The sequence below is a fragment of the Schizophyllum commune genome (genome assembly GCF_000143185.2).
Source record: "Schizophyllum commune H4-8 unplaced genomic scaffold SCHCOscaffold_4, whole genome shotgun sequence".
Lineage (NCBI taxonomy): Eukaryota > Fungi > Basidiomycota > Agaricomycetes > Agaricales > Schizophyllaceae > Schizophyllum > Schizophyllum commune.
The window spans coordinates 1,533,457-1,561,108 of NW_026089541.1; the positions used below are offsets into that span (position 1 = coordinate 1,533,457).

General features: G+C 57.6%; 14 protein-coding genes across 14 annotated transcripts; 10 read left to right on the forward strand and 4 right to left on the reverse strand.

Moving 5' to 3' along the window:
* Positions 1-24: 24 nt before the first annotated feature.
* Positions 25-2,773, forward strand: SCHCODRAFT_02618667 (uncharacterized protein). Its single transcript, XM_050344890.1, has 11 exons — positions 25-171; positions 225-311; positions 360-439; positions 488-575; positions 632-867; positions 921-1,325; positions 1,376-1,570; positions 1,617-1,908; positions 1,959-2,085; positions 2,138-2,392; positions 2,450-2,773. The coding sequence occupies exons 1-11, from the start codon at positions 34-36 to the stop codon at positions 2,674-2,676; spliced, it is 2,130 nt and encodes a 709-aa protein (XP_050201089.1). The 5' UTR covers positions 25-33; the 3' UTR covers positions 2,677-2,773.
* Positions 2,774-3,680: 907 nt separating this feature from the next.
* SCHCODRAFT_02618673 (uncharacterized protein) lies at positions 3,681-4,354 on the forward strand. The gene is made up of 3 exons (XM_003032667.3): positions 3,681-3,787; positions 3,852-3,934; positions 3,991-4,354. The coding sequence occupies exons 1-3, from the start codon at positions 3,719-3,721 to the stop codon at positions 4,061-4,063; spliced, it is 225 nt and encodes a 74-aa protein (XP_003032713.1). The 5' UTR covers positions 3,681-3,718; the 3' UTR covers positions 4,064-4,354.
* A 119-nt stretch (positions 4,355-4,473) lies between these two features.
* Positions 4,474-7,591, forward strand: SCHCODRAFT_02618674 (Rho GTPase activation protein). The gene is made up of 13 exons (XM_050344891.1): positions 4,474-4,963; positions 5,011-5,064; positions 5,113-5,228; positions 5,278-5,419; positions 5,470-5,712; positions 5,765-5,893; positions 5,944-6,064; positions 6,114-6,256; positions 6,308-6,587; positions 6,636-6,776; positions 6,831-6,936; positions 6,988-7,129; positions 7,185-7,591. Exons 1-13 carry the CDS (start codon positions 4,631-4,633, stop codon positions 7,242-7,244), a joined length of 2,010 nt encoding a protein of 669 aa, XP_050201090.1. The 5' UTR covers positions 4,474-4,630; the 3' UTR covers positions 7,245-7,591.
* On the reverse strand, positions 7,279-8,777 carry SCHCODRAFT_02618677 (uncharacterized protein). The gene is made up of 3 exons (XM_050344892.1): positions 7,826-8,777; positions 7,639-7,775; positions 7,279-7,589 (listed from the first exon to the last, which is right to left on the reverse strand). Exons 1-2 carry the CDS (start codon positions 8,768-8,770, stop codon positions 7,692-7,694), a joined length of 1,029 nt encoding a protein of 342 aa, XP_050201091.1. The 5' UTR covers positions 8,771-8,777; the 3' UTR covers positions 7,279-7,589; positions 7,639-7,691.
* Positions 8,778-9,258: 481 nt separating this feature from the next.
* SCHCODRAFT_02618682 (histone-fold-containing protein) lies at positions 9,259-9,863 on the reverse strand (the record flags this gene model as incomplete). The annotated part of the gene is made up of 4 exons (XM_003033250.2): positions 9,259-9,505; positions 9,557-9,666; positions 9,719-9,776; positions 9,835-9,863. Coding segments are annotated over 4 exons (314 nt in total), but the record flags the coding sequence as incomplete, so codon positions are not given.
* A 262-nt stretch (positions 9,864-10,125) lies between these two features.
* SCHCODRAFT_02686590 (histone 3) lies at positions 10,126-11,004 on the forward strand. The gene is made up of 3 exons (XM_003032669.2): positions 10,126-10,288; positions 10,341-10,490; positions 10,541-11,004. The coding sequence occupies exons 1-3, from the start codon at positions 10,196-10,198 to the stop codon at positions 10,709-10,711; spliced, it is 414 nt and encodes a 137-aa protein (XP_003032715.1). The 5' UTR covers positions 10,126-10,195; the 3' UTR covers positions 10,712-11,004.
* SCHCODRAFT_02618683 (uncharacterized protein) lies at positions 10,966-14,300 on the reverse strand. The gene is made up of 5 exons (XM_003033251.3): positions 12,996-14,300; positions 12,904-12,947; positions 12,405-12,849; positions 11,289-12,355; positions 10,966-11,231 (listed from the first exon to the last, which is right to left on the reverse strand). Exons 1-5 carry the CDS (start codon positions 14,264-14,266, stop codon positions 11,158-11,160), a joined length of 2,901 nt encoding a protein of 966 aa, XP_003033297.2. The 5' UTR covers positions 14,267-14,300; the 3' UTR covers positions 10,966-11,157.
* A 103-nt stretch (positions 14,301-14,403) lies between these two features.
* SCHCODRAFT_02618687 (uncharacterized protein) lies at positions 14,404-15,634 on the forward strand. Its single transcript, XM_003032670.2, has 5 exons — positions 14,404-14,514; positions 14,584-14,867; positions 14,919-15,065; positions 15,120-15,216; positions 15,281-15,634. The coding sequence occupies exons 2-5, from the start codon at positions 14,628-14,630 to the stop codon at positions 15,592-15,594; spliced, it is 798 nt and encodes a 265-aa protein (XP_003032716.2). The 5' UTR covers positions 14,404-14,514; positions 14,584-14,627; the 3' UTR covers positions 15,595-15,634.
* Positions 15,635-15,968: 334 nt separating this feature from the next.
* SCHCODRAFT_02618691 (uncharacterized protein) lies at positions 15,969-17,076 on the forward strand. The gene is made up of 5 exons (XM_003032671.3): positions 15,969-16,027; positions 16,092-16,392; positions 16,443-16,703; positions 16,756-16,879; positions 16,932-17,076. The coding sequence occupies exons 1-5, from the start codon at positions 15,977-15,979 to the stop codon at positions 16,972-16,974; spliced, it is 780 nt and encodes a 259-aa protein (XP_003032717.1). The 5' UTR covers positions 15,969-15,976; the 3' UTR covers positions 16,975-17,076.
* A 772-nt stretch (positions 17,077-17,848) lies between these two features.
* Positions 17,849-19,495, forward strand: SCHCODRAFT_02676943 (uncharacterized protein; the record flags this gene model as incomplete). The annotated part of the gene is made up of 6 exons (XM_003032672.2): positions 17,849-17,939; positions 17,994-18,036; positions 18,085-18,304; positions 18,447-18,470; positions 18,903-18,998; positions 19,050-19,495. 6 exons carry the CDS (start codon positions 17,849-17,851, stop codon positions 19,377-19,379), a joined length of 804 nt encoding a protein of 267 aa, XP_003032718.1. The 3' UTR covers positions 19,380-19,495.
* Positions 19,496-19,795: 300 nt separating this feature from the next.
* On the forward strand, positions 19,796-22,409 carry SCHCODRAFT_02618701 (uncharacterized protein). Its single transcript, XM_050344893.1, has 6 exons — positions 19,796-20,109; positions 20,166-20,267; positions 20,315-21,234; positions 21,284-21,350; positions 21,400-21,568; positions 21,619-22,409. Exons 1-6 carry the CDS (start codon positions 19,848-19,850, stop codon positions 22,328-22,330), a joined length of 2,232 nt encoding a protein of 743 aa, XP_050201092.1. The 5' UTR covers positions 19,796-19,847; the 3' UTR covers positions 22,331-22,409.
* Positions 22,410-22,552: 143 nt separating this feature from the next.
* SCHCODRAFT_01282735 (DEAD-domain-containing protein) lies at positions 22,553-24,864 on the forward strand. Its single transcript, XM_003032674.2, has 4 exons — positions 22,553-22,701; positions 22,759-22,840; positions 22,890-23,382; positions 23,435-24,864. Exons 1-4 carry the CDS (start codon positions 22,653-22,655, stop codon positions 24,767-24,769), a joined length of 1,959 nt encoding a protein of 652 aa, XP_003032720.1. The 5' UTR covers positions 22,553-22,652; the 3' UTR covers positions 24,770-24,864.
* On the forward strand, positions 24,832-25,488 carry SCHCODRAFT_02618706 (uncharacterized protein). Its single transcript, XM_050344894.1, has one exon. The coding sequence runs from the start codon at positions 24,960-24,962 to the stop codon at positions 25,305-25,307; it is 348 nt and encodes a 115-aa protein (XP_050201093.1). The 5' UTR covers positions 24,832-24,959; the 3' UTR covers positions 25,308-25,488.
* Positions 25,489-25,694: 206 nt separating this feature from the next.
* On the reverse strand, positions 25,695-27,601 carry SCHCODRAFT_02665529 (uncharacterized protein; the record flags this gene model as incomplete). Its single annotated transcript, XM_050346546.1, has 3 exons — positions 25,695-26,809; positions 27,252-27,330; positions 27,380-27,601. 3 exons carry the CDS (start codon positions 27,599-27,601, stop codon positions 25,695-25,697), a joined length of 1,416 nt encoding a protein of 471 aa, XP_050201094.1.
* Positions 27,602-27,652: the final 51 nt, after the last annotated feature.

The window sequence follows — 27,652 nt, forward strand, 5'->3', positions numbered from 1 at the left end:
TCGCGTTCCAAGTTGAAGTCCCGTCTTGCCACCATGGCGAGCGCCAAAATCCTTGTTGTAACGCCTCCGGTATTCCGTCTGGAAGATGATGTGAACCTAGAAGAGACGGGGAGAACACTCGGTGTCGCCACAAATCCCGCGAACAACTCGGCAGCTATTTTCGTGGCACAGGTTGGGTCCTTCTATTGTTTCCGAGGGTCAGGAATTGACTATGTTACAATCAGGCTCCTGGCCAGAAGAGCAGCGCCAACGATGTAGACCCAATCTATATCTGTAGTCTTGAAGATTTACCGGACAAGGAACGACATACCGTATGTTTTCCCTTGTCCTCGAACAGGCTCTTGCTGAACGCAAGTCAGTTCATCACCGACACCACAGTGATCTTTCGACTTTTCCAAGAGCTCATGAAAGAGACGAAGAATCAGCAGAATCAACTTCTGTGAGTAAAACGTCGTGAGAGTTCATCGTGTTCCTGATTGATTTGCAGGCAAGCGGACGACAAGGTTCTGGAGGCGATTCGGAAACTGTGCGTCGACTACGTCGAGCACATCAAGGAGATTTGGGTCGACAGTAGCGTAAGTAGGGTTCAGCACCTGACCTCGTCGTGCTCTGAGTCAGTCGCTTCATACAGAGACCGGAAACCACAACAGGGTTCAGCAGCGACCATTATCAGCGGTTATTAACCGTCTTCTCTTTGTTCGTTCTATTGTTCGTGCCGGAGCCTGGCTTTGAAGATGCTCCCTTCGGTGAGGATCTTATGGAGTGGCTGAACATGTACTTCATCGCACCGTCGACCGAGGACGGCGAGCAGCTCAGCACTCTCGACAAGCCATGGGAACACGAAAACTTCTGGACCTACTTGAAAAGGTACATTGCCCATCTATCTCAGTACGCGTGCGAAGGTACTGAGCCGTCTGAAGGACAACCCTCCGCGGTCTCACGAAGGCCACAACCTTCTTCTTGGACACACTAACCCGGCACCCCTCCGACAACCTCCCTGGGCTAGCGCAGGAGCTGATACCGATCATCAACTCGCAGCCTCACCTCCAGAGCTTCAACTCAGAGCGCGAGTTCATGCAGGCTCACCACCGCTGGCGGGAACGTGTCAAGGCTGTCCGCGTCCAAATGGAGCGGGTCCCGGAGGACGATCGTGCCGACGACGTCGAATTCTGGTGGGACAACTTGAGCGACATCGTGGGCATCCTCGAGGGCCGCGGCGACATAGTACAGCGCGTCTGCGAAGAGTTCGAAGAGCCTGATTGGAAGGAAGTGTGCGCAGCATGGGGCATCTTTGTGAACCCTCGGCTGAGGCGTCAGGAACTTCCGTGCGCTTCCTTCCCCACCGCGCGCGATCGCAGCTGATATCCAAACCCAGCGGAATTGTTGGCAAGGTTCTTGAAACATTGCCACCTGACCCGACATACGACGAGGACATGATCCACTCGAACCTGCTGTCGGGTCTGCCCGCCAAAGCGCTGCAGTACTCCGCTCAGCTCGACCCGTGGCTGGCCGCTCATATGGCGGACGTCATGGAAGCGCTGAAGCTCTTGGAAGGCGAGTTTGATACGAGGTGGGTGGCGTCCCTTCGTTGAAGCGCTTATTACTGACGTACACAGCACGGGTCTTTCGACGCGGGACTCCTATATCCTTGCATACGCCGAATACTTACACGCCGACCCGACACTCTGGCGCCAATGCGTGGCCTATATGTATTCCTGCTCCGAGCAGGGCAAATTGCGGGCGGACGAAGTCCTTATGCATGTGCCCCTGCGACTCGGAAAGCGGGCGCCTGAGGACGCCTCAGTTGAAGAAGACATCCGCCACGGAGATCTCGTCGGCGCCCTGAAGGAGATTAGCCAAACGTGCTTTGAGAACCAGAGGGAGGATGTCCGTCGGACTGTATGCAGAGTACGTAACAAATGTGGCACCCGAGGATACGGTTATCTCACGGTCCACAGATAGCGGCGCAGACGCTCGTGCACGAGAAAGAGTACGGCCTTGCGATCTCGTATTGCAAGTCGGCCGAGGATTGGGCAGGGCTGGGAAGGGTGATAGACCGTATTTTGAACGAATACATCGCGCACGGTACGCCGACAGCCTAGCGCCGAGGGGCACTTCTGACGTGTACATTTTACAGGTCCCGATGCATTCGTGCGCTGCGCCTCGCAGGTCGCGCCGTCCCTGCAGGAGTGGGCACTTCACGGTGAAAGCCGCGGGGTGTTCATGCACCGGTTAATGTTCGCAGTTTGCTATGCGCGCTTCCATGACTTCCGCGCCGCGGGGCAGCTGCAGGACGCTGCGTCTGAGCTTGTCGCGATGCTTCAGGAGGGTGTGGCCCCCAGGGCGTGGTGGGCCGTCCTCCTCAGCGACTCCGCTGAATTGCTACAGCATGGTATGTCTCATGTCCGCTCTATATCGTTGCGCCCCGAATTCTCATGCCGGCCGGCAGATCAGGCCCTTCTTTTCTCGCAAGACGGGGCGTTGCAGATTCTGAGAACTATGAACGAGGTCAGCACGCGCGCGCTGCAAGGCGGCGAGGATGAGTACCTCGACGTGCTTCGCCGCGTGCAGAAGGGGGACACGAAGGACGTGGCGCGGCGGCTCAAGGTCGTCCGGCTGGCGCTCGCAAAGTACTTTGCGCAATACAACGTTGGGGAGGGGACTTTCATGCATTAGTAAGTTAACGTGTTTAGGTGGTCGGTCCGAGTACATCGGGAGCTACTGTGAGTATAGTAAACGCGTGAACGTTATCAGCCGCTCCAGAAAACCGCTCTTGCTTCGCACCGACTTTCGTCCACTGGCCACGGGAGCAAAGCCTGAGTACAAAGGGTTGGAGTCGCCCCGGCAGCGCACTTCAAGTGCGACTTCGCGGCCCATTTTTGAATCCCAGCTCATCAAGTCCGCCCTTCGCGACGCTGACCAGAAGACCGCTATTACTCCCTGGGCGCTTTCCAAGGCTTTGCACCAGCGTCACTGAAGCGTTGGGGTGCCAATGAGGCTCGCCCAAAGTTTAGGGCCTGTTCGGTAACGGAATCTCAATCGTGATTCCTTCGAAATCACGATTCCAATTCCCTTATACGGCAATGAGGATTCCGTCCGGCGACTGCCGGTAAATTAGGGTTAGGGTCAAGTCGAACATTCACTACAATCTCGCGTTGTTTCGTGCGTCGATGCCCCATGTTCGCGTTCATGAGCTTCAAACCTCGTGTACAGGCAGTAGACTGTGTTTTTGCTACTCTGGGATACCTAGCTCTCTGCGCTTCAGATTCATCACTACGCTGTCGTGGATTTCGGCGGCAGCGGATATTGCTGATGGCGTGGGAAGTTCGCCCTCGAAAGGCAGGTGCACGTGACGGCATCAAAACGGAATCTTGAATTCTAGGGAATCGTGATTTGGTTTTCCGTTACCGAACAGGCCCTTATGGTTTGATCGACGATCCCCTTGTTCTTGCCCGAGATGTGTATGAAGCTTAGGCTTCATAGCGCTCGGTTCGTCCCGCGAATATCACGAGAGCGCCCACAATTCATCGCAACTCTCTGGCCTCCCAGGTCCAGCCTGCAAATAAATGTGCTGCGCTGCATGCTACAAGGCCGTTCGTGACCGTTGATCATCGCATGACCTTTTTCGTCGATGGCCACGCTCGAGATATATAACGCGGGGTGGCCCTGCAGGGAGCTGCAAAAACACCAAGGGCTGTCGAACGCTCGCGATACTGATATGTGCTTCACGGCTGTTCTCTGCAGGCGCTATACCTGTCAGCATGTACAGGTCTACGAGCGTCACAAGGTATGTGCCGCTGCTTGCAGGCGACCTTCGCGCGTGCGCAGCTAACGTGATTGTGCGACAACAGGCGGATTGCAACAAGCGCGATTGTGCCATTAGTCGCTCGCACAATCCTGATGAGCACGAATGTCTCGCTACGTGTGCTCAGAGGTACGTCGCTACGCTCATGCCAAGTTGCGGGGCTGACTGATTGGCGCGATGAACAGGCTGAAGCCGGAGCGACAGCTCCTCACAGACGGCGCGAACAGCGTCTGCGATACGTGCCTCGCTCAGCAATGACTAGCGCATATGGATCGAAGGTTGTGGAATCACAGCACTGACCACTGTCCCGGGGATATCGGTCGGCGATGGATTGAGAGTTCTCTTCTTTGTAGTGGATATTATTGTCGCTTTGTAAGAGTGAGTTAAGGTTTGCAGGCCAGATCTATCATTGTGTATCTCATCAAGAACCTTCATGTCGATGAACGTGTGCAGGGGAAGCCTATATATCTGCGATAACTTGGGTCCTTCTTGCTATTGCTGAGTTCGGGACACCTGTGAATCCAGCCCCTTGCCTGGAAGCTCTGCGAAAACTCACAGTCAGGAAGACCTCAGATATGCTGTGCGAGTACTTGAGCCGGTATCGCACCCTCTCACATCGCCCAAGAGGCTGGCGAAGTTGAACTTGCTGCGCGGCGGTTGCCGATGTCGGGCGGGGGTGGAGGACCCCATATCAGGCATCATTCGCCACCAAATCGCCACAAAGACGCGGGTTGTCATTCTCCGCGACTAGCAGCGCTGTGGTGGCGCCTGCATACCCTTCATATACTTCCCCCTCAGTCTCTACCTTCTCTTCTTCAACTTACAATGACGGACGACGGCACATACGGATCTCCCCCACGGCGCTCGAGCACGGATCGGCACTCAGACTTTCATACCAACGGATCCTCATATGAACGACCGCACATACCCCAGCACTTGGACTCCGCCGACTCATCCTCCCTTCCTCGAACGACATCCTTATCCCCAAGACGATCAATAGATGGCTCGATAACGTCGGACCCGTCGCACTGGCCCGACGCGTTGTCTACAGCAGAGGAGCCTGACCCCAGGGAGACCAGCTTCAATGGCGCGGAGACGGCGACCTTGGTGGATCAGAACTTTGACGAGAATGTACTGCGGGCGCTATGCGAGATGAATGTACGTGCTCAGCCCGATATGCAAGTGCAGATCTAATCAGGCTGCAGTGTGGAATACCATTGCTTCTGGATCGAATAAAGCAGGGAATGGTATCTTGTCGGGTGCGTGCTCTGCCAACTCTGCATACTAGATCCTAAGCACCACATCAGGAGGCAGCAGTATTCCTGAAGAAACGCGCTTCGATCGAGGAGGAATATGGCAAGGGCATGCAGAAGTTGGCTCGTGCAACATCCGAGTCCTATGCCACGAACGAAGGAAAGGCGGGGTAACGCTTGCGCTATCCTATCACATCCCCCTTCTGAGCCAATCATCAGCTCATACGTCAACGCATGGCAGGCGTCGCTCCGGGTGCACGAACAGCTGGCGGAGAATAGGATCCGCTTTGCGCAGCGCCTGCACGAGACGAGCGAGGACCTGCTAAATCTGGCGAAGGAAGTAGACAAGAGCAGGAAGCAGGTGCGGGGACTCGCCTCTCACTTAGTGTCCTTGTTGACCTCCGCGGGCAGACCAAGGACCTCGCGACCCGCTACGAACGCGCTTTGCAAGAGTCAGAGTCCATCACGGATAAGAGCAAGAACAGGCTCGATGCTACGTCGGAGGAGCTCGAGCGATTGCTCCTGCAGAAGGAGGGGGAGTCCTTCAAGGATAACCCCGTTCAAGCCCGATCGGCGAACACAGGCGGCAAGCGCGTAATCGGAAAGGCGGTTGCCAAGGGTGGGCTCCTCCTGAAGGGCAGAAATCCTGGTAATGTTGGTTGCGTTTCCCGGCCGGAGCGCTCAGTTTAGTCATCACGTCGTGTAGATCCAGCGGCAGGAGGACGACGTTCGTCAACGGATGTCGGCAGCGTCAGATGCGTTCCGGAAAGCAGTCACCGACACGCAGGCCATGCGGCAGGAATATTTCAACCTGCAGCTGCCACGCATACTTCGGGTCAGCCCGTGAATCAATCGCGAGGCCTCGTGCACTCAACTTGCTTTTAGACCCTCAAGGAGACCAACGACGAAATCGACTTGGGCATTCAGTATCAGCTTACCCGTTATTCCTTCCAATTCGAAAGCACTGTGCTAAGCGACGGCTCTATCCTTGTTCCTACCGACGAAGGTAAGGTTCAGCACTCACCCTGCGCGCTTTATACTCAAGGAGTCCGCAGAAGCTCCGGCACCGGGTCTAAAGGCAGCCTTCGAGTCCATCGACAATCGCGCAGACTTCAGCAGATTCATGCAGAACTACAAGTACGCTCACAACAACACCAAAGCCGGTCCTCGCCGCGAAGGCCCTGCGGACGAAGGCTTCGTAAGTGGGCTGCCACTCGGTACGACTTGAGCTCATACCGGTTACGTATAGCTGCCACCTCTGCCCGTGCATCATGGAGACAGGCTCGCCAACAATAGCTCTGGCGCCCTTGGTTCATCACCCATTACTCCCAACGGCCTGCAGGATCGTCGATCCCTAATCTTCGGTGCTGACCTTGCGGAGCTGTTGAGGCGGGAGGGCGGTGATGTTCCGCGCATCGTCGAGAAATTCTGCCCGGTGATAGAGAAGTACGGGATGGACACACATGGCATCTACCGGCTTAGCGGTACGCAGAGTCAGTTGAATCGGCTGCGCCAGAAGTGCGAAGAAGGTAGGGTGTCATGTCCACTGTCTAAGCATCGTACTGATCCCGTTGTAGACCTTGAATCTCTGGATTTGGAGTCGCCAGAGTGGCTTGCAGACATAAACGTCGTCGCGGGCGTGCTTAAGAAATGGTTTTCGTCACTGCCAAATTCGCTTATGACGAACGAACTTCGGGTTGGGTTCCTGCAGGCGGCTAGTAAGGCTTCTGACACCCTCTCTGGATGTGTTAGCCTCATCAAGGCTTCGACAGGGGAGTCTGAAGAACGGATGCGGCACATACGCCTGCACGAGAAAGTCAACGAACTGCCCGATCCCAATTACGCCACGCTGAAGTACCTTATGGGCCACTTGTCGCGGTGAGTACTTGGTACACTCTGTTCTCACTAATCTGCTTATGGTTATTTCAGTATAAGTAAAAGCAACGACGTGAACGGTATGACTTGTCACAATATTGGGGTTGTCTTCGGTCCCACGTTGTTCGGCCAACCGCCTGTCGGGCCTGACGGACAACCCACGGGCGACGCCGGAGACACGCTTTTGCAGAACTTGGTGAGCGATGGTGCTTGGGATGGCGAGACCAGTCTGACCTCGACCTTTCTGTCAGGCGATCGAGACGATCGTCACGCACTACAGGGACATTTTTGTTGACGAGGACGATGAGTAGGGCGTTTGCCCCGGATACCCCGCCCTTCGCATACCGCACTTTCTCTTCCTCGGCCGGACGCTGTTTCTGGCATCCGTATGTTTTTTTCGGGTATCCTTAAGTTGATATTGTATCCTCCCACTCGTCTATACGCTGCTTATGTATTGCAGGTCAATAATAGCGCCCCCTCAGGACCGTTAGTCCATGGATTCTGCAGCTATCGATGTGCGCATTATGCGCCGACCTGTGTATATGCCAAGTGCTGCATGCCACCCGCGGCTATTGAACCATGCCCCATGACCCGTCGTCCCTCAAAATCCATTGTGTCTCCGATGGAAAAACGATGGTCCTCAATGTCGGACACGCCTTCGCGAATCAATGTGCGTATTGCGACGCGGCCGGTCGTCTGACTCACCTGTCGCCACTGCGCGCACAATTCCTCCTCCGCCGAACTCTGCGCCGCCTGGTCTACGCCGGTCGGCGACAGGTCGAGGTACGTGAGCGAGGGGAAGCTGCTGAGGACGCTCGAGAGCGCGGAGAGCAGCCTCTATCGCTTGCGCCGACGGTCAGAACGTGCTCGGTGCGCGCGCGGGGCGACTCACGATGCCAGAGAGCGCGTAGTGCAGCGTGTGCCGCAGCGCGAGGCGGATCTTGATGCCCTCGAGCGCGGGGAAGCACTCGGCGACGCTGCGCAGGAGCACGGGGCGCACGGACATGCCCGCGAGGTCGAGGTAGCGCAGGGGGGCGCGCCCGAGCGCCATCCGCGGGAGGTTGTCGCGCGTCACGTCCGAATCTTGGCCAGTGAGTGCGAGGTACGTGACGCAGTTGTTGGGCAGGAGGGAGGCGGCGGTGTTCGCATACCCGCGGAAGGATACGAGGTGAGGAAATATGCCTGGAGGAACGTTGACTGCCCCGCGATGGTCGTAAAGTTTGAGGTGGTGTAGGGATCCAGCACACGAGCCGAGGAAGGCATCGAGGACGGGGCCGTAAGGATGTGCGTCTTTCGTCCACTCCGCGCCGAAGGAGCAATATCGCAGGTTCGGCAGCGCGCAGTCGCGGATTGCGGCCTCGATGGCGTGTGACGATGCACCAGGCGCGAGGTTCGCTGGACCAAGGAGGAGCTCGAGGGATTCCAAGGTGGGAAGTACGTTCAGCACCAGCCTCAGTCGCCAGCACGCGACGTCCCGCAGCGGCTGGGCAAGCAAGCCCTTGTCGCAGTCCTCCGCGGCATGCCAACGCACACCCAAATGCTTGATTACGTCGTGCAGATGCGCCCTCCGAAGGATCGCCTCGCAAACCCGCAGCGTGCGGTACGGCAGCACCTGCGCGTCAGATACCGTGTCCGACACCGCAATCGATGAGTACAGGATGCGCTCCGCGACCGCATTGAAGCGCCGCGACGCGCAGGTGAGCGTCACAATCTCGGAGGGCGCGAGGAAGCTGAAGATCGCCGCGAGGGTCTCGTTGGGAAGCTGATTGGCGTCGAGCGTGGTATCGTCCGCGTCGTCTTCCGCCCCACCGGCCGCGGTGAGTGGAGCTGGCAACATCCCATCGACGCTGAAGGACCATCGCTGGGGCTAAAATACAAGACAGCCGTATCGGAACGGTGATGCGGTGACGGAGATTTGCCGGGATTGCTGCAGGGTCTGTTTACCAGAGGACGGAGGATTGGCGGACAGATATCGCAAGCGAGCTCTTTGAATGCCGAAACGAGGCGAACCTCCGTGTCGACTGAATGCACCGACTATCAAGTGACTTCGACTGTGCCTAGGAATGACCTACACTCATTGACTGTTGTCATCGTCAAAGGTACAGTCCGAACATACATAGAACACATACCTTCCTGCAAGTGCCTGCATTGCACCCTGGTTCGTTCAGCGCACAAGTGGCGCGCAGTCGTCCCGATTCCCCCTGGACCAACAAAGCCTGCCTAAAGAGGAAGAAGGCCTACCGCCCAAACCTGCGTCAACAGTGAGACGCTCAGACTTCTCATGACTCATTCGTATCTTCCGTCGCGCAATTCACTCGTTGGGCGTTATGGCATGCAATGCATTGTCATGGCGCACTGGGCATACGCGTGTAAGGATGTTGTGCTGGCGAGTATAGTGTTACAGTAGTGTACAGTGAGATACAAAGCGAGAAAGAAACCAGGTCCCAAAAATCCATCATGCACCAAAGCCGTAGAGCGTCTTCCCTGAGCGCTTCAAGGCGTAGACGACGTCGAGCGCAGTGACAGTCTTGCGCTTCGCGTGCTCAGTGTAGGTAACAGAGTCGCGGATGACCTGATGGCAAGTCAGCGAGGGGCGCAGAATGGAAGGGGGTAATCAACGCACGTTCTCAAGGAATATCTTCAGAACACCGCGAGTCTCCTCGTAGATGAGGCCAGAGATACGCTTGACACCACCACGGCGAGCGAGGCGGCGAATAGCGGGCTTCGTAATACCTGAGAGCGAGGTCAGCAAAGGCGAAGTCGCCGCCGAATCAAGCAGACGCACCCTGGATGTTGTCGCGCAAAATCTTGCGGTGACGCTTCGCGCCGCCCTTGCCAAGGCCCTGCATCCACCGTCAGTCACCAAGTCCCAGCCACCCAAGCGCGCCGCGAGCTGCTCACCTTTCCGCCCTTTCCACGGCCAGACATTGTTGATAAGAGTAGAGTTGGTTAAGGTGGTTGACTTGAGGGTTGCTGAGATCGCGAGTGGCGCGATGAGGGCGAGAGGCAAGTCGGTTGGGAGGCTGAGGACATTCCGCCTGCCTGCCTAAATAGGCGCGTGTGTGGCTGTGCTGATTTCCTTTTGTTGACTGATCAACAGAGCGCGTCAGATCAACAAAACACGGTCACGCACGCGTCTGTCACGATCACACAACCGTCAAATATATATGGCGTGCCCTTTTGTTCCCGACCTCCATCACCGCCGCTTCGTCGCCAACACCAAGTCAAGCTCGCCCCACCAGCCACTCTACTCTCCTCAGCAATGGCCCGCACGAAGCAAACCGCTCGCAAGTCTACTGGTGGCAAGGCGCCCCGCAAGCAGCTCGCTGCCAAGTCGCAGGCGCGCAAGACTGCCGTGCGTGGCCTCGACTTTGCCAAGCTTCTACTTGTGCTGACAATCCCCTCAGGCCGCCGCCGGTGGTGTCAAGAAGCCCCATCGCTTCCGGCCTGGTACCGTCGCTCTCCGTGAGATTCGTCGGTACCAGAAGTCGACGGAGCTCCTCATCCGCAAGCTCCCCTTCCAACGTCTCGTCCGCGAAATTGCGCAGGACTTCAAGGTGTGTCTCACTACCGCCCCCTCCATTACTACTTGCTGACTCTCGTCCAGACGGACCTCCGTTTCCAGTCCTCCGCTGTCATGGCTCTGCAGGAGGCCGCCGAGGCATACCTCGTCTCCCTCTTCGAGGATACCAACCTCGCTGCCATCCACGCCAAGCGTGTCACCATCCAACCGAAGGACCTTGCCCTCGCCCGCCGGTTGCGCGGCGAGCGCTCATAGACGCATGCTCCTATATCACACTCACCTACGTGCATGCACATGCCTCGACGTCGTCGTTTTGCCTTATCCTCGTTTTGTATCCTATAGTGTAAATTATGTCTCGGACTGGGTCTACGGCTGTATGCCATGTAATCATGCTACATCCATGCAATGATCATCTGCATATAGTGCAACTCTGAATAACTTAAGCCTGAATGTTGGTGGCATGGAATGAGGCAAACAAGCGGCGCGCGGGCCTCTTCCACATACGCAGGCTTCCGGACTTCGATACGCAGCGAATAAGCAATAGTAAGAATGTAGGTACATTATTCGTCTCATTTACTGATAGTCTACGAGACGATAAGTAGCATAACAAGATCAAGGCGCAGCAGCGTAGGCATCGCAGGAGAGGCATCTCATCATCATCAGCAACGAAGAGAAGGGCAGAGAAATAACCAAGCTCCAAGCTACTCGTCGCTCAGCAGCCAATCCAAGCTATTCTTCGCAGACAATTGACGGTCCTCGGATTGCTGTCTGCGCGCTGGAGAAGATGCGTCAGCCATTGTTACTTTGCCACACGCCAGATGGGACAACGTACCCGCAAGCCTCGCCCTCGCAGCTGCTAACCCGGAAGCAGGTTTGGCGGGCGGAAGTGGAAGAGACTCGAATGACGATGAATTGTCGCTGGTTACCGAGGCCGCCCTCGACGCTGGCCTACTCGAGGGCTGGCGATGACTAGAGGGCTTGCTTTGCTGGCTGGGAGGCTTGCTCGGTGGGCAGCTACGCTGGCTCGAAGGTTTGCCGAGATGACTCGAGGGTTTGCTCCGTTGGCTGGCCCGCTTGCCCCTCGGCGCGTTCTCCTCGTCGGTGTCCTCGGAGCTGAGTTCGATTACGTCGCCGTCCGGCTGCACGCTGGTCGACCGTGAGCGCGAGACCCGCTTCGGTGAATCTTTGGGCTGCACGCTCGCCGAGCGCATCCGCGGTATCCGGCCGCTCTTCCTCGTCGGCTCCGGCGCCTCCCACACCTTCGCAGGCTTCGGTGTCTGCTCCACGTCCACATCCATCTCGCCCGTCGAGCCTGCCGTCGAAGGCAGCCTCTGCCTGCTCAACCACCCATCGTCGTCGCTCTCCATATCCATATCCGACGAGCAGCGCCCACCCCTGGATCCCCCATTGTCTGCCCCCGCACCTGCACCCGCGCCCCCATCCTCCTCCACATCCATCATACTACTCCCCGTCGCCTCCTTCCTTACCGGCCTCGGCTTCGGCCGTGGCCTCGCCCTCGCATTCGCCGCCTCCTCTTCTTCCTCCCTCCTCTCCTCCGCCTCAATCTGCTGCCTCCTCCTCGCCGCCCGCGCCATCACGATCCCATCCGCCACGCCCCCGCCCCCGCCCGACCCGCCCAAGCTCTGCCGCCCGCCCACGCCCGAGTCATCCGGGAACATCGCGACACCGTACTTGGCGCTCTCGCGGAGGGTGCGCAGGGCATCGGCGGCGCCACGGGCGCGGTCCTCCTCAATGAGGCGTAAGCCGGCTTCCGGGAGGAGGACGCGCTGGAGGAATTCGCTGGGGGAGAGGGGGAAGACCTTGTCGGGGTCGATGAGGTCCATGGGGAACATGCTGTAGAGCGTCTGAGTGATGATGGCGGCGCCTTGTTCGCCGTAGCTAAGAGTTGGTTAGTAGGCGTTGGGGGCGGAGGAGCAGGGAAACTTACTATCCAATCTGGACCTTCTCAAAGTTTTCGAACTGGCCCGCGACACCCGTCGCGGCGCGCGTGCCCTTCTCCTTGATCTCCTTCGCGAGCTCCTTCCAGAAGACGCATCCCCCATGGTCGACCTCATCCTCCAGGATCTCTTGCAGCTCGTCGCGCAGGTGACGCACGCGGGAGGGTAAGGCACTCCAGTCGATCTTCTTCGGCCAACCCTTGCGTTCGGCGTCGGGGAGCACGTCGCGCTCGAAGCGGTGTCGTTGGCATACGATGGCGAAGTGCCGCAACTGGGCTTTGCGACCGCGGGGATTGGACGGCCGAGGTGCGGGGCGCGACTTCTTTGCGACTTCCTCGAGCATGCGCGTGAGAGTAGGCGTAGGTGAAGAGGGTAGGAGCTCGTCGCAATATGGGCATAGCTCACGAGCGTCTCGGGAAGCAGGCCCCAAAGACACTATACGGGACTGATCAGCTTACTGGTACCACGTTCATGCCTGAGATTGCTCACAATCAGGATCATCATCGCCTATCGGCTCGTACGCAGACGACGCTCTGAGGTGCGATGAGGTCAGGCATATAGGTAGAAAGCACTGGACATACGGAGACGTAGACCTAGGTCGCTTGGCATCACGCTCGCCTTCGCTAAGGCCGTCGTCCGAGAAGCGCTTATTGCGCGAGCGAGGCGTGTCGTCGTGCGCAGAGGGCACGAACTGCGAGAAGGGCGGAGGTTGAGCCTTCCGAATAGGCTTTGGCTTGGATTTAGGGGCAACGTATGTCGCCTTGCCCTTCCCTTTGTCAACCGCGCGCTCCTTCTGTGCCTTCACCCGATCACTGGTTGGGAAGTCATCTTCGTCGCTGTCGTCGTCTCCGTACGAAGGTACTTTCGTCTGAGACGACAATGGCGACATGGGGAATGGATCAGAGGCGCGTTTGGGAGGGGATGACAGGGGAGAGTCGTCGGACATGGGGAAGGCCTGAGGTTGCGGCCTCTTCTTCGGCGTCAAGTCCATTGGGAAGGGGGCCGCTTCCGGGGTTGTGAGCCGCATGCTGGCTCTCTTTCGCAAGGATCTGCTGAAAGATGCCTCCTCGTCTTCTTCGGGGCCATCGACCTCTTCGACACCCTCGCTGGAGTCCTCATCGTCTATCACGATGGATGTCCGCTTCGAGAGCGGCGGAGGTGACCGACGTTGTGATGAACGCGTGCGCTCGGGAGGCGAGGGCTTGTTCTTGCTGAAGGGGTTTAACTTCGGGTTGGCCTCAGGCTGACGCTTATTGGGAGCAGCAGTGGGCTTGGGTTTCACGAAGCGATTGGTTCGTGGTCTATCCGTGATCGGGGGTGGGGGAGAGGGGACGCGCGCACGACGCGTAGGAGAGCGAGCAGCATTGGTAGATTGATGCCTAAGCGGCCGACGGGAGGGAGAGGGGGACCGGCGCTTCCTAGGTGAGTTCGTAAGGTCGATAGGCTCAGCAGGCGCCTTGGAAGTAGACGCCTTCGCCGCCGACGTGTCCCCGGACTTGCTGATCTTCTTGAAAGACAGATTCTTGTATGTGCTCGACCGCTTCTTCTGGTATGTGGGGTCGAGCTCCTCCGGGGTCTGTGGGCTGACGGTCCTAGTGATGCGGTTCGCGCTGATGTCTGCCTTCCACGGGTGCTCGAGCTCGTCGTCCGAATCGTCGGAGAGGTCCCTCAGCACTGGCTTTCTCGTGGGCTTGGGCTTGGGCTTCGGCATGCCAAGGTCTTCGCGCCCGTCGCGCCCCCTGCCGCGCTGCAGGCCAGACTTCTCGGACTCGATGACGCTGCGGCTTGGCATCTTGTAGAGCTTCGAGGAGGTCGCATCGCTGACCCTTGTCAGCGACGGGTTACGGTTCATGAATTCGGACGGCGGACGCGTCGAGATGGCGGCTAAGTCTAAAGGTGGCGACAAGGCATGTGACCGATCATCGCGTTCCCAGGCGCGTGGCGCGTTTTCCCACAGATCCTTCTCCTCAACGTCCATCCCACTGATTCGCCTGATCCTGCGTATTGCAGGCTGCGATTTTTTTTGGTCTTGGCTAGAAGGGTGCATGCAGAGGAGCCTGCCGTATCTATCGAGGTACACATTATCTAGAGCACTATACAGTAAGTGTGGCATATTCCACTTTTGTGGCAACGTGAATGCAGCTGTCAGATTTGGCTGACTCTGTCAAGGTCGTATTGTTGGGTCGAGGTCACTGCACTCCAGTAAGACTGCAATGTCAGAAGCAGCTACATCATCTACCCCTTCACTTATCGTGTCCGGATCTTCCGAACGCGGTCAAGGTAAAGGCAAGCCTCGGGGTGGCGGTGGCGGAGGTTCTTCGAAACTGCGTGGTCTAGAGAAGGACTCTCCTGCTGTACGACTCTCAAAGACCCTGTCTTACATCCTGCGTCACGGCGCGCAAAAGGAAGGGATACCCATACGCCCGGACGGCTATGTGAAGGTTGATGATCTGGTACGTCCTTGTCAACTCATCAATATGTGGGCTCATGCAGCGTCTGTCCAGCTCGCCAACAACCGCCTCAAATCCCAAGCCGTCACGCTGGAAATGATACAGCAAATAGTGAAGGACGACGTGAAACAGCGCTATGACTTGGTCCTCGAACAGCCAAGTACATGGTTGATCAAGGCGAACCAAGGGCATTCATTACAGGTAGACAATTTTTGTGACACTTCAAGAGATACCAACCCCCTGAATGTTCTCTAGACCGTCAAGCTCGAGCTAAAGCCCATACTGTCGCGCGCAGATATACCGACAGGCGTCACCGTGCATGGAACTATGAACCATGCATGGCAATCAATATGTAGGTCTTTTGTCCTCTCCATAAACTGACTCCCTCGTAGTTCGGTCACTGACGTTGATTCTAGCGAAACAAGGCCTCTCAAAAATGAAGCGCAACCATATCCACCTTGCGCAGGGGAAGGGCGGCAAGGATGTAATCAGCGGCATGCGCCGGTCGTCCGAGGTATTTATCTTCGTCGACGTTGACCGCGCGATTGCCGCTGGGATCAAGTTCGAACTGTCGGATAATGGTGTGGTGTTGACGGAAGGTGACGAGCGGGGGTTCTTGCCTGTGCGATTCTTCCAGAAGGTGGAGGATGCGCAAGGGCAACCATTGCCCGGCTGGTCGGAGGAGGAGTGTGCGCAGAGGGCGAAGGCAGCTGAGGCGCAATCAAAGTAACTCGTGATTTTTTTGCACATCCTCGTTGCGGTGTTCTGAAGTGCTCATGTCGTCCCGTGTTGTTCGCAACTTTGACTAGCGTAGGTACGTACCATGTCTCGACGCGTCTGGGCTGATCGCGTCGATACGGGGCTCCTTTCGCCTCCCTCCCCTCCTCTTCGGGTCCTCGCGGGGGAGCCCGTAATTCCCCAGCCTCCCGCGCGTCACGCCGGCGCGTCGACGCGGTTGTGGGTCCAGAACTCCAGAAAGGGACGGCGGGAAAGCGCTGGTATGACGCGCGACGACAATGACGTCGGCGCGTGACGTCAGCTGCTACGCGCCCTTCATATACCATCCGCAGGGTTCTCGGCACGATAAAAGGAACTCTCCCCCATTTCTGACCATGTCTTACGCTGCTGTCGCCGCCGAGAACGCTCCCCCCGTCTCTGAACAGGTGAGTGCGCGGTCGCTCTGCGCGAAGACGCGTGAAGGCTGACATGAACTCCCTCACCGCGCAGCCGCACGCCGATCCCGCCCTCTTGAACACAGAGCCCCCGCACGCGGACAACGTCGCCGACGACACCTCGAAAGTCACCGTCGTAGCCCCCGATTTCAAGGAGCACCCCGCCACCGTCACCTCCGAGACCGCACCCCCACCCGATACCATGGATAACTTCCCCGAGATGCCTTCCTCGCCGAGCCGCGGCAACAAGAAGAACAGGAGACTCCAAGAGGCCGAAGCCGAGGGCGCGTACCTCCTCGAGGTCGCCAAGCGCTACCTCCTACGCCCCGGCGTCGCTGGTGGTCTCGTTGGGCTTGGTGAGTCGCAAAAGTCGAATATGCGCGACAATAATTTATCTCGCGTAAAGTGAACATCGGCCTCCTGGCTGGCGCGGCACGCGCGTTCTACGTCAACCCCGGCTACCGCCGCGATACCAAGGTCCTGTCTACGACCGCAGCTGCGACCTTCGCCCTCTTGGGCTTGGAAGGCTACGGCGCCGCGTGGTACGCGAACACGCCTGGAGGTCAGGCTGAGGCGAAAAAGGCGAAGGAGGAGGGCACCCTCGTCTACAGGCACGCGCGCGAGCAGATCCTGCGTCCCGGTGTCCTTGGCGGCCTTTTGGGTCTCGGTGGGTATAACGCGTTATTCGAGCATGGGCAAAATACTGATCCACTTCGTAGTCAACGTCGGCATCCTCGGTGGTCTCGGCTACTTCTCGTACACCAACTGGGACAAGCCGACCTGGGACAGGAGACTCGTCTCTGCGGTGTCCGTTGGTTTGTTGGCGCTCTGGGGTGGCGAGGGGTACGTGATGCGTTGGCCATGTCCAAGCATATACTGATGTCCACCTTTTCAGATACATTGCTGAGCAATACTACAAGGACCGCCACAGCAAGTGATGCACGGTTTGAGGGCATGGACACACCTATGTGTACTGTAGTGTAAATTAACCTTTCCTTATGCCACTGCAATATTTTGGAGATCATATCCACGTTTCTTCATACAGTACCGCTTAACGTCCAGGGGAACCACAACCTACAAGGCAGTCAAAGAGACGGCTGCGAGCTCAAAGACTTGGGTTGGCGACGCGTGCACCGCGCAGAAGCAGGTGGTAATGTTTTGTTCTTCCTCAAATGGCAAGTGGCTATCTCCGGTCGGCTTTTTCCGACTTTGGGTCCTTGATTGTAACCTGACCCCGAAAACCACCAGAGGCTGCAGCCATGGATCAAGGGGCTCCTTATATGCCTCTATCACTTTCTCGGCCGCTGAATCATTTCTTAGGTCGGAGTGACATCCCTGCTATCTCGGCCGACTCACTTTACGAAGCATAACATTCACAGCCTCTGAGCTGGACCCCGCAGAACGACCGGTCTAAGAGGACACGGTTCTCACTGGTGCGGATCTTCTCGTATAGTGCGAACCATGCTAACTTGGCTTGGCAGCTAGGTATCTGGACTGGGACGCATGGTGAAGATGCCATGCGATACTCTCGGGATCCTCGTCCCTATACGTCCATTTCTGTTTTCGCCCACGACAATGACCGCGATTCTCACACTCTTTGGGAGCCGATTGTCTAGTCGGTTCACCTCCGGCAGGTGCTCACCCGCGAACTATTGAGCCAAACCTTTGAACCACCCACGCAACCAAGCAGTCATGCCGCTCAGAAGGCTTCGCCGCTATCGCAAGCCGCGACTGTGGCATGCTCTATCCGCCATCCCCTCAGGTATAAGAGTCGCTAGAGTGGGACTCACTGCCAACTTCGCTCCTTCCAGGATGACGCCCGAGGAGATGAACGGACTGCTCATCTTCGGCACGCACGTCACAAAGAACGTCGCGGTGCTCATCTTCATTGCCATCGTCTATGGTGGACATACAAGTTCTCCGCGCGACCACCCCGGCTGACCGAATATACGCGCAGGAATCTGCCTCTGCATAACCCCGGTTGCATTCACTGCACTGTTGTGAGTATTGCACCGATGTGCCCTTTCGATTTCTGACGGCGGTCATAGGCGCAGAGAACGAACGAGACAGACGATTTACCAGCTCGTCATCGTGACCTTTCTGTTCTGCATCATGTCGTTGTACACGGCGTCGATCGGGCAATTGGTGATCTGGCAGATCAGTCAGACGCTCTCGCACCTGGATGAAGGCCTATCCGCACGGCTGATGCACGTCGACAATACGTCTGTTTGGAACTTTATTCTGGAGACGTGGATGCAGCCGATACAGGTGAGTGTGAGCTTGGTAGACGAGTCGTCTGAAGCGCGTCTGTGTTCTGATGCTGAGCCCCAGTTTATCGCGGGAGATGCAGTGATCGTCTGGAGAGCGTGGGTGTTCTGGCGAGAGTCCCATGTCGCCCACGTCGTTCTAGGTATATTTTTCCTGGCAGATATCGGTGCGTGAGATCCTCGGAGTCGTCGGCCCTCATTCACTCAAAGCGACAAGTCATCTCTATATTTGCGGGAGTCTATGCCACTGAGCGCATCCTAGTGTCCTTGGATGAGCCCTCCCTCGGGGCCAATTTGGCCTCAGCGGCGGTCTTTCTCTCGTTTGGCGCAAATTTCGTATCGACGTTGCTCATTGCCATCAGAGCGAGGTGGGCTCAACGCTCGCGCTTTGGCGCCGCGTACTGACGAGACGATATAGGCAGCATCGCAGGATGATGAGAGACGCGTTCCCCACGATGTCGAAGTCGAGCGCCAATAATCGTATCACGAGGAACGAGGGTATTCTCTTCGTTCTGGTGGAGAGTGGTGCGGTCTTGTGTGCGGCACAGGTCAGCGCTTCCTGTTCGCGGATAAGCTATGTGTATACTTACCTTACATAGTTCGTCTACGCGATCCTAGCGCTTGTCGACACTGTCAATCTTTCTCCGGTAGATTGGGCGCGCAGCTTCCTGGCGCTATTCTGCCAATTGCTTGCAGTAAGCCTATCCTTCCTTACAGCCCCTGTATCGTACTTACTTGACGCGCAGAACCTGAATCCCATCCTCGTCATCATCATCGTTCGCCTGCACCTTTCAGTCATCGACAAGACGACCCTGCATCTGACGACGATGAGCGAAGCCCACTCTCAGGGTGCGAACACCGGCCACGAGAGCGAGGACGTAGAGCGCCAGGATAAAGCCGCGCCTTGGCTTTCGGGTACGACGGGCGTGTCGGCAGCGCGCCGCGGAACATCGAGCCTCTCCGAGGTTGCGAGCGCTCGAGACCGTGTCTCCGGAGAGAAGGAAGATGTCGGGGAGATCGCCGGTAGTGCGAGGGACAGCTTCAATGAGACGCCGGAGGTCGAGGCGAAGAGATGATGAGCACGAGAGCAGCTTCTCCAGTTATGCGGATAATGGTCCTTTAAACAGTGATCGGAGTCGAAATGGATAATAGACGAAGCTCCTGCTCTGTGCAGATCTTGCATGTCCTCCGCACGCTGAGTCCAAGAGGTTGAGATACACCCAGTTTATCTTCGTGCAGGTTGTGGCTACCTGACACGGTGCGCCTGTTCGATGCCCAAATCCATGTATTGCAATCTCGCTGCACGACAGCAAAATTGAAGCTTTCTTGAGGGGATATGCCCTACCAAAGCCTGTATACGCGCCTCTCGGCTAGTTCTTGAACACGGTTGAACTGTGAACATGGTGGCAAGCCGAAGAGTTACGTCGGGCCGAAAGCGGCAAAGTGAGCGCGAGATCGACGCCACACGTCGCAGATCCGGTTGACGCACATAATGATCTCTCCGCCCATCCTCATGGAGCGCCGTCCATGTCCCCTCCGCCATCATGTCTGACAGTATGAGGAGCTGGAGGTCTACAGCATCCGCGGGCCTCTCCGCACTGCGTAGCATCGCGCAGCAGAATCTCAGCCGACTTCCCTCTCCACAGCAAGCCAACGGCGCCGACGCGCACGGCCAGCGCCAGACGTGGAAGCAATGGGCGGGGCAGAAACTCAGAGGACAGCCGGGGGATAACTACCGCCCCGACTTGGAGAGGATAAGCTTGTTTCCTGGGTGGGCGGTGCGGCGGTACAAGTCGCCGGATGCGGGTGCGTGTTGAGCGCGTTCCCCCACCGATGTTCCAAGCTGATGAGCAGAGCTGTAGACGCGTTCGAAGTCGACGTATACGTGTCGGGCTTCGCATCTGTGCACTCCCCGCCAGAATTTGCGAGCAGGTCCCAGCGGGCGTTTATGCGCCTCGCTAAAGGTAGGCGCGCGATCCCTACAATTAGTCCTCCTGCTCACCTCCCCCAGGTTTCGCCTCCCTCCCCAAGCTCGCCGAAAGCAACGGCAATGGCACTCTCCGCCCCACCAAATCCACCGAACACATTCTCGAATCCGTCAAACTCCCCGCACGCCCAGAAGACATGACCGAAGACGCCGAGCTCGAGGCGCTCGACCGCGAGTTCCAGCATGCGAATGAGGAGGCCGCCGAGCTCGAGCCTCCTCGAACGCCCACGACGCCTCGCACACCATCCACGCGGTCCTCCTCTCCAGAGCGATACTCCTATCCCCCACGGCCCTCTTCCCCCGAGTTGTTCGAAGACGACTCAGTGCTCCGGAAGCTTCACGACAACCTCGAGTCGCGCTTACGTCCCTTCTGGTCCTCGGTACTGCCTTCACGCCCCGTGCGTATACGTCTTTACGCTGCACCCGAGGGCCAACCCACGGAGAACGCGATCCACTCTCCCCACGGGCCAATTGCAGCAGCGAACGTGACAACGAGTCCTGACGGAAGCTTCGAGGCGCTGTTCCGCGTACCTTGGGAGCACCTGTGCCAGCACCCTGAAGCCCTGCACATCGCATTCGGCGAGGCGAGGCAAGAGCACGAGTTTGCTGTTGTCGTGGACTTGCTACCTCCGAGACCAACACCACAACAATTGGCGCAACAGCAACAGCAAGCCGACTTCTATCGTTCCGAAGCAGACGAGGCACGAGAGGCACAGCGGCTGAAGACGCCGACATGCAGTGCGAGTACCCGCATACGACTGACGCACTCGCGGCTGAGAGTGATCTCGGACGTGGACGATACGGTCAAGCGCGCAAATGTGACGGAAGGCGCTCGTGCTGTCTTTCACACCGTGTTCGTCAAGGAGCTCAGCGACATTGTCATCCCTGGCATGGGCGAGTGGTATGAGAGCATGTTCCAGCGAGGCGCACGTTTCCACTACGTTGTATGTGCTCGCGACCTACGTGTGGTGACTATTGCTGATATTCGTGTAGTCTAATGGTCCATTCGAGATGCTACCCATCTTAGAAGAGTTCTTCCGGCTATCAAAGTTACCGCCAGGTGTGTTTGCCTTCGCGAGATACTCTGCTTCTTACTGATACCGCTGGAGGCTCGGTCAAGTTGAAGTCATACGCCGGGCGATCACTATTCACTGGGCTCTTGTCCGCACCAGCGACTCGCAAGCGAGCTGGAGTGCAGGAGATACTCGATGCTTTCCCTGAGTGCAAGTTCATCCTGATAGGCGACTCTGGAGAGCAGGATATTGAGCTTTACGCTGAGTAGGTCTTTCTGTATCGCCATGAATGTCACTTGCTGACGCAGCTCCCAGCTTCGCCCGCGAGCGACCATCCCAAATACTGGGCGTCTTCATCCGCGATGTCAACACCGGCGAGCCTCTTGACGACCCGACGGGCACGTCGACTACAATGATACCTTTCGGTGCAGGATTACTTGACGCTTCGGCCTCGGACACGCCGCCGCTACCGCCACGCCCGCCTACGGCGTTGGTGCGGACACCTCCTGCACGTAATGGGAGGAGAACGGTCTCTGGCCCCACGGCGATGAAGACCAAGGCAGCATCAGAAGACCACGGGTACTTCGTGCCCAATCTGGTATCTGAGCCGGAATCGATGAAGGAGGATGAGATCAAGACGCCTGTGGCGCTGAGCGATGCGATACCGGAACGCTGGGATACGATACCGGAACACAGGGAGCACTGGGATGCTTCGCCAGCGCGGACGCCGCCAGTGTATATGCCACGGCGAGATACGGGACACAGGGCAACGCGGTCGTCGTTTGCGCCTGCGTCGGCGCCGTCTGCGAGGCCAAGTCGGATGGGGTCGAGGACGTCGTCGGTGGCGAGTTCGGCCTCTTCGCAGACTTTGCCGAAGATGAGTGAACCTGAGCGGAGGAGGTACGAGTTGCAGATTCGGGTGTATAGGGCGAGAGACTTGATGCCTGAGCACATACCGCTGCGTGTGTTCCGCTCGCCAGACGAGTGCATAGAGGCGGAAGGATTGCTGAAGAAAATGGGTGTATGAACAGCTGTGTATACGGGACTCTGTACTTCTACCTTACGATTCACTACCTCATAACCTCGTCAAGCGTGTGTGCGCTGCGTCAAGTCGGCCCCATGGAAGTGGCTGAGGCCCTCGGTGAGTCGGTGGCGCTAGGCACTGGCCGATAGTGATCTCATTCTGCGGGGAAAAAGAACATGCAAATGCGTGATCGTGAGAGAGCTGCTTACTCATTCGACGACGTTCCCTCCGCGAAATTTGCCTGTGCTCCCCCAGACTCTCCGTCTAACCACCATCTTCCCCTCACTCTGCAAAAAATCATCTTACATTCCGTCTCTTTCTTAATATGAGCAATGGAATCGTGAACAACTCGACTGGTCTCGAGGGCAGCTTCGGTGAGCAGTAGCCACAGACGCATACGACATCGCAGCAGTCGCTAACCCTCTTTTCAGCTTCTCTCGGTCTCAGCAAAACGGCCTATGTTCCTCCCCACATGAGGAATTCGCAGCGGGCTGCATCTACGAACGAGGATGTGTACGCCGATTCCTCCTTTGTACCGTTGGCATGCACTGACTGCCGAAAGTCGTTTCAGGTCCGACGCTCCCCCTCGCACCAGCACCCCCGGCTCAGGCCGTGGTGGTTTCACTCCCGGTGGAGACAGGCCGGCGTCCTTTAACAACAATCGTTCCTTCTCCGGGCCTGGTCGCCCCCCTTCCCAAAACTGGTCCAGTGGCGGCGGCGGCGGTGAGCGCGGCGGCGCCATCGGCTTCGGCGCGTGGCGCGACGGCAAGCACGTTCCCGGCGGTCGTAACGCCCGCCTCGAGAAGGAGCTCTTCGGTGACGTCGGCGATGTTACCAAGCAGCAGACCGGTATCAACTTCGAGAAGTACGACGACATCCCCGTTGAGGCCACGGGCGCTGGCGTCCCCGAGCCCGTACTCGAGTTCACCAACCCTCCCTTGGACCCCGTTCTTTTGGAGAATATCGCTATGGCGCACTACACGACGCCTACCCCTGTCCAGAAGTATTCGATCCCCATCGTAGCTAACAACCGTGACTTGATGGCCTGCGCGCAGGTGCGTTGTTGCGTCGTGCCAAAACTTCATATCGCTGACTAAAGTTATATAGACGGGTTCCGGTAAGACCGGTGGTTTCCTGTTCCCCATCCTGTCGGCGTCCTTCGCCGCTGGACCCGCGCCCACCCCCGATCAGGGTGCGAGCTACGGCCGCCAGCGCAAGGCCTACCCTACGGCTCTTGTCCTCGCGCCGACTCGTGAGCTCGTCTCGCAGATCCACGAGGAGGCCCGCAAATTTGCCTATCGTTCCTGGGTGCGCCCTTGCGTCGTGTACGGTGGTGCCGACATCGGTCAGCAGCTCCGCACCCTCGAGCGTGGCTGTGACCTGCTTTCTGCCACTCCTGGTCGTCTCGTCGATCTTATCGAGCGTGGCCGTATCAGCCTTGCCAACATCAAGTACCTCGTGCTCGATGAGGCCGATCGCATGCTTGACATGGGTTTCGAGCCGCAGATTCGCCGTATCGTCCAGGGCGAGGACATGCCCGGTGTTCATGAGCGTCAGACCCTTATGTTCAGCGCCACCTTCCCCCGCGACATCCAGCTGCTCGCCAAGGACTTCCTGAAGGACTACATCTTCCTGTCCGTCGGCCGTGTCGGTTCGACCTCCGAGAACATCACGCAGAAGATCGAGTTCGTTGAGGACCCTGACAAGCGCTCCGTCCTGCTCGACATCCTCAGCGCGAACCAGGCGCCGGCTGCCAACGGCGGCAACGGCATGGGTCTGACGCTCGTCTTCGTCGAGACCAAGCGCATGGCCGATGGCCTGTGCGACTTCCTTCTGTCGCACCGCATGCCCGCCACGTCCATCCACGGTGACCGCACCCAGCGCGAGCGTGAGATGGCGCTCAACACCTTCCGCTCCGGCCGCACGCCCATCCTCGTCGCGACCGCCGTCGCCGCCCGTGGTCTCGATATCCCCAACGTCACCCACGTCGTCAACTACGATCTGCCTGGCGACATCGACGACTACGTCCATCGCATCGGTCGTACGGGTCGTGCCGGTAACACGGGTGTCTCCACCGCGTTCTTCAACCGCTCGAACCGCAACATCGTCCGCGAGCTCGTCGAGCTCCTCCGCGAGGCCAACCAGGAGGTCCCGCAGTGGCTCGAGAGTGTCGCGCACGAGGTCGCGTTCGGCTCTGGCGGCGGAGGCTACCGCGGCGGTCGTGGTCGCGGTCGCGGTGGCGGCCGTGGCAGCAGCACTGGTGGTCGCGACTACCGCTTCTCCAGCGGTGGTGGCGGCGGCGGTGGCTTCAGCGGCGGCTACAGCGGTGGTGGAGGCTACTCTGGCGGAGGTGGCTACGGTGGAGGTGCTCCGCGCTACGGCGGCGGTGGAGGCGGTGGAGGCTACAGCGGTGGTGGTGGTGCTGCCGGTGGCTGGTGGTAAATCCATCCACCGCCCTCCAGCTACCCAGCTGCTGCTCGGTCTCACGCATATCCTATGCCTCCCCTCCTTTGTGTTCATGACCCCGGATCCCCTTATGTGCGCCATGTCGATTGATCGCTGCCTTTCCCGCTCCTCTCCCCCTCATGACTTCCCGTTCTTGTCCCGTCTACCCTCCGTCTCGTCATAAACAATGTCTCGTCTCTCGTCTCGCCCCATCAATCTCTACGTCGTCGTCGTCGCATTGCACGTTACATTCGCATCGCAGTATCTTATTCAACGTGCATCGCATTCGCATTGTCAGTCCTCGCCGCAATACCTGTTTTCCTATACCCCGCACTCGTCTCTCACATTACATGTATTGCGCATCCATTCCGGCGTTCTGCTTCGCCGACCAGGCGTTATTCGTACTTCGCGCCGACCAGGCGTCACTAGTACCTACTGCGCCCTCCCGGCGTTCGTTACCGCGCCGACCAGCGGCGCCCTATACGCCGAACAACGTTTCGCTACGATGTTTTCCCATGGACTGACTGACTTATAGATCATATACATTCGACATAGAGATTTACGCAGTACACGCACCCTGTACTTCTAGCGACGAGACACCTACCCTCTTACTCTTCTTATCCTACTTCGCTGCCGTGTGTTATCTAGATACTGACACCTATATTCTACATGTACATGAGTCAATGAGAGGATGTGAAAGGCAACTTTGGTGTGGTTTGTGCGCGGAAGTGTGCCACTCTCGTGCTGAGATGAGTGAACGCTCGATGTGCGATGGTGCTGCCCAATCCGACCAGAGCTTGAGAATACCTACTATGTACCCACAGCGTAAAGAGAATATCAGCCAGCAATCCCTGGCTAAGAACTGAACTTTTGCCCCTTCCAGATTTGCATTGCCGTCCTTCAACCGTCGATACCTTTCCCTTTAGTGACAGTAGCGCAAAGCCTGCTTTATCCTATTCCACGCCTCACTCGATGATCTGCTCTCATACACGATCTCCACCAGATTCGGAAACAGGGCGTTTATAAGCCGGACCGCTTCCTCCACCAGCTCCTCCTTGAAGGGCGACTGGCCCACCCATAAGGTCTCCAGAGCGTGAGTGCTTGTCTCCGAATCGAGCAGGGTTTCCTGCATAGGCTGATGTACTATGAGAGGGATCTGAAGCTTGCGGAGGTTGGGGCAGTGGCGCGCGTAGTGTACGAGGGCACTGCGTGCTGCGTACGCCTCGACGGCGAATATCACCGGGGTGAACTTGAGAATCTCGAGAGCTGGCCACCACGAGCTGATCTCGGCGTGCTCCACGTCCGTCAGCATCGTACAATCCGTTGTCTTCATCTCCACGTGCGAAAGGCGTCTGAAAGCAGCAAGCGGCCGCAGATGCTCGAAGCGCAGTGGTGCGACTCGACAACCTCTGGGTGCGTGGAGGCGCAGATGGCGCAGATTGTCATGTGGGATGTGGCGGCAGAGGGCTTGCATCAGAGGCGTTAGTTGCCCAGCGTGCGTGCAATTGAGGCCATTGCCGATGAGAGTGTCTAGCGACGGAAGACGAGAGGAGCAGATGAGGACAGTAATAACATCCGGAGTGACGGCGCGCATGGTCAGGGAGCGAAGTGAGAGGAAACGGAGCATGGGCGAAGGTGGAAGCCCAAGATCATAGACGACCTCGTCAAAGCTCAAGTCAAGAACCTCTAGCGATGGTAGCTGGGCGAGACTTGGCAGCAGATCAGGGCGGTACACGGGCAGCTCTATGTTGACTGTCCGCACACTGGTCCATGTACCAAGGAGCGTGCGGAGCAGCAGAGATGCATGTGCCTCCGTGCATCTGACAGTGTTCACACCAAAATGGAAATTGGCGCCCTTCAATGCGGGGGAGGTGAATCGTGGCGATGTGACGATCGCAAGCAGCTTGCTGGAGAGCGTGTCCATCTTGCCACTGTCGTAGAGTAGGTATTTCTCGAAGTGGAGCTGACTCAGGCTAGGCAGCAGGCATTGTGCGGGTAGGCATGCGGAAATTGCATGCACGGCTTGGAGGGGAAAGTCTGTCCAAAATTCACGGAGGGCGTAGTCCGTGCGAATTGTAAGGGCCTGTTCGGTAACGGAATCTCAATCGTGATTCCTTCGAAATCACGATTCCAATTCCCTTATACGGCAATGAGGATTCCGTCCGGCGACTGCCGGTAAATTAGGGTTAGGGTCAAGTCGAACATTCACTACAATCTCGCGTTGTTTCGTGCGTCGATGCCCCATGTTCGCGTTCATGAGCTTCAAACCTCGTGTACAGGCAGTAGACTGTGTTTTTGCTACTCTGGGATACCTAGCTCTCTGCGCTTCAGATTCATCACTACGCTGTCGTGGATTTCGGCGGCAGCGGATATTGCTGATGGCGTGGGAAGTTCGCCCTCGAAAGGCAGGTGCACGTGACGGCATCAAAACGGAATCTTGAATTCTAGGGAATCGTGATTTGGTTTTCCGTTACCGAACAGGCCCTAAGATCCTTCACGAGGCATGACCGCGCGTAGACGGGCTTCCAATCTTCCTCCGTCAGTGGTCGCAGGCAGGTCTAAACGATGATCATGAATTGCACGGGATACGCGGTCGTTGCTTTTTACCTGAAGAAGTTTGCCATCAGCGGAATCTTTCCAGCTCCATACTCCTTCCGGCATGAGTGCAATCAGAGGCAGGATGCCGGTCAAACTCTCCCATATGATAGACGTAGCCACGGCCTGCCAGGCCTTCGAGACGCGGGCAAACTGCGTGACATCGTGCCTCTCCAGGCGCGAGTCTCTGAAGATGAGGTCCAAAAGCTCGTTGGGAACGCGAGATGAAGCCATGGTGTAAGACGGTGAAGGAGCTATAAGAGCGAGGTCGGAAGAAGTGCTGTG

What these genes read in the sequence shown, in the direction of transcription:
- SCHCODRAFT_02686590 (XM_003032669.2), top strand. Translation starts at nt 10,196, where the DNA reads ATGGCCCGCACGAAGCAAACCGCTCGCAAGTCTACTGGTGGCAAGGCG. An exon ending in CGCAGGCGCGCAAGACTGCC is followed by an intron (nt 10,289 to 10,340) that starts GTGCGTGGCCTC and finishes CAATCCCCTCAG; the next exon opens with GCCGCCGCCGGTGGTGTCAA. An exon ending in AAATTGCGCAGGACTTCAAG is followed by an intron (nt 10,491 to 10,540) that starts GTGTGTCTCACT and finishes ACTCTCGTCCAG; the next exon opens with ACGGACCTCCGTTTCCAGTC.
- SCHCODRAFT_02618673 (XM_003032667.3), top strand. Translation starts at nt 3,719, where the DNA reads ATGTGCTTCACGGCTGTTCTCTGCAGGCGCTATACCTGTCAGCATGTA. An exon ending in AGGTCTACGAGCGTCACAAG is followed by an intron (nt 3,788 to 3,851) that starts GTATGTGCCGCT and finishes GTGCGACAACAG; the next exon opens with GCGGATTGCAACAAGCGCGA. An exon ending in CTCGCTACGTGTGCTCAGAG is followed by an intron (nt 3,935 to 3,990) that starts GTACGTCGCTAC and finishes CGCGATGAACAG; the next exon opens with GCTGAAGCCGGAGCGACAGC.
- SCHCODRAFT_02618677 (XM_050344892.1), bottom strand. Translation starts at nt 8,770, where the DNA reads ATGTTGCCAGCTCCACTCACCGCGGCCGGTGGGGCGGAAGACGACGCG. An exon ending in ACTACGCGCTCTCTGGCATC is followed by an intron (nt 7,776 to 7,825) that starts GTGAGTCGCCCC and finishes GTCGGCGCAAGC; the next exon opens with GATAGAGGCTGCTCTCCGCG.
- SCHCODRAFT_02618687 (XM_003032670.2), top strand. Translation starts at nt 14,628, where the DNA reads ATGTCAGAAGCAGCTACATCATCTACCCCTTCACTTATCGTGTCCGGA. An exon ending in ATGTGAAGGTTGATGATCTG is followed by an intron (nt 14,868 to 14,918) that starts GTACGTCCTTGT and finishes GCGTCTGTCCAG; the next exon opens with CTCGCCAACAACCGCCTCAA. An exon ending in CCATGCATGGCAATCAATAT is followed by an intron (nt 15,217 to 15,280) that starts GTAGGTCTTTTG and finishes CGTTGATTCTAG; the next exon opens with CGAAACAAGGCCTCTCAAAA.
- SCHCODRAFT_02618691 (XM_003032671.3), top strand. Translation starts at nt 15,977, where the DNA reads ATGTCTTACGCTGCTGTCGCCGCCGAGAACGCTCCCCCCGTCTCTGAA. An exon ending in CTCCCCCCGTCTCTGAACAG is followed by an intron (nt 16,028 to 16,091) that starts GTGAGTGCGCGG and finishes CTCACCGCGCAG; the next exon opens with CCGCACGCCGATCCCGCCCT. An exon ending in TGGCGGCCTTTTGGGTCTCG is followed by an intron (nt 16,704 to 16,755) that starts GTGGGTATAACG and finishes TCCACTTCGTAG; the next exon opens with TCAACGTCGGCATCCTCGGT.
- SCHCODRAFT_02618674 (XM_050344891.1), top strand. Translation starts at nt 4,631, where the DNA reads ATGACGGACGACGGCACATACGGATCTCCCCCACGGCGCTCGAGCACG. An exon ending in TAGACAAGAGCAGGAAGCAG is followed by an intron (nt 5,420 to 5,469) that starts GTGCGGGGACTC and finishes CTCCGCGGGCAG; the next exon opens with ACCAAGGACCTCGCGACCCG. An exon ending in GCCCTGCGGACGAAGGCTTC is followed by an intron (nt 6,257 to 6,307) that starts GTAAGTGGGCTG and finishes GGTTACGTATAG; the next exon opens with CTGCCACCTCTGCCCGTGCA.
- SCHCODRAFT_02618667 (XM_050344890.1), top strand. Translation starts at nt 34, where the DNA reads ATGGCGAGCGCCAAAATCCTTGTTGTAACGCCTCCGGTATTCCGTCTG. An exon ending in AGATTTGGGTCGACAGTAGC is followed by an intron (nt 576 to 631) that starts GTAAGTAGGGTT and finishes CGCTTCATACAG; the next exon opens with AGACCGGAAACCACAACAGG. An exon ending in TTCTGGACCTACTTGAAAAG is followed by an intron (nt 868 to 920) that starts GTACATTGCCCA and finishes AGCCGTCTGAAG; the next exon opens with GACAACCCTCCGCGGTCTCA.
- SCHCODRAFT_01282735 (XM_003032674.2), top strand. Translation starts at nt 22,653, where the DNA reads ATGAGCAATGGAATCGTGAACAACTCGACTGGTCTCGAGGGCAGCTTC. An exon ending in TGGTCTCGAGGGCAGCTTCG is followed by an intron (nt 22,702 to 22,758) that starts GTGAGCAGTAGC and finishes CCCTCTTTTCAG; the next exon opens with CTTCTCTCGGTCTCAGCAAA. An exon ending in GCATCTACGAACGAGGATGT is followed by an intron (nt 22,841 to 22,889) that starts GTACGCCGATTC and finishes GACTGCCGAAAG; the next exon opens with TCGTTTCAGGTCCGACGCTC.
- SCHCODRAFT_02618701 (XM_050344893.1), top strand. Translation starts at nt 19,848, where the DNA reads ATGTCTGACAGTATGAGGAGCTGGAGGTCTACAGCATCCGCGGGCCTC. An exon ending in GCTATCAAAGTTACCGCCAG is followed by an intron (nt 21,351 to 21,399) that starts GTGTGTTTGCCT and finishes ATACCGCTGGAG; the next exon opens with GCTCGGTCAAGTTGAAGTCA. An exon ending in GATATTGAGCTTTACGCTGA is followed by an intron (nt 21,569 to 21,618) that starts GTAGGTCTTTCT and finishes CGCAGCTCCCAG; the next exon opens with CTTCGCCCGCGAGCGACCAT.
- SCHCODRAFT_02618683 (XM_003033251.3), bottom strand. Translation starts at nt 14,266, where the DNA reads ATGAACCGTAACCCGTCGCTGACAAGGGTCAGCGATGCGACCTCCTCG. An exon ending in AGGCGATGATGATCCTGATT is followed by an intron (nt 12,850 to 12,903) that starts GTGAGCAATCTC and finishes AGTCCCGTATAG; the next exon opens with TGTCTTTGGGGCCTGCTTCC. An exon ending in TGCGAGGGCGAGGCTTGCGG is followed by an intron (nt 11,232 to 11,288) that starts GTACGTTGTCCC and finishes CATCTTCTCCAG; the next exon opens with CGCGCAGACAGCAATCCGAG.
- SCHCODRAFT_02618706 (XM_050344894.1), top strand. Translation starts at nt 24,960, where the DNA reads ATGTCTCGTCTCTCGTCTCGCCCCATCAATCTCTACGTCGTCGTCGTC.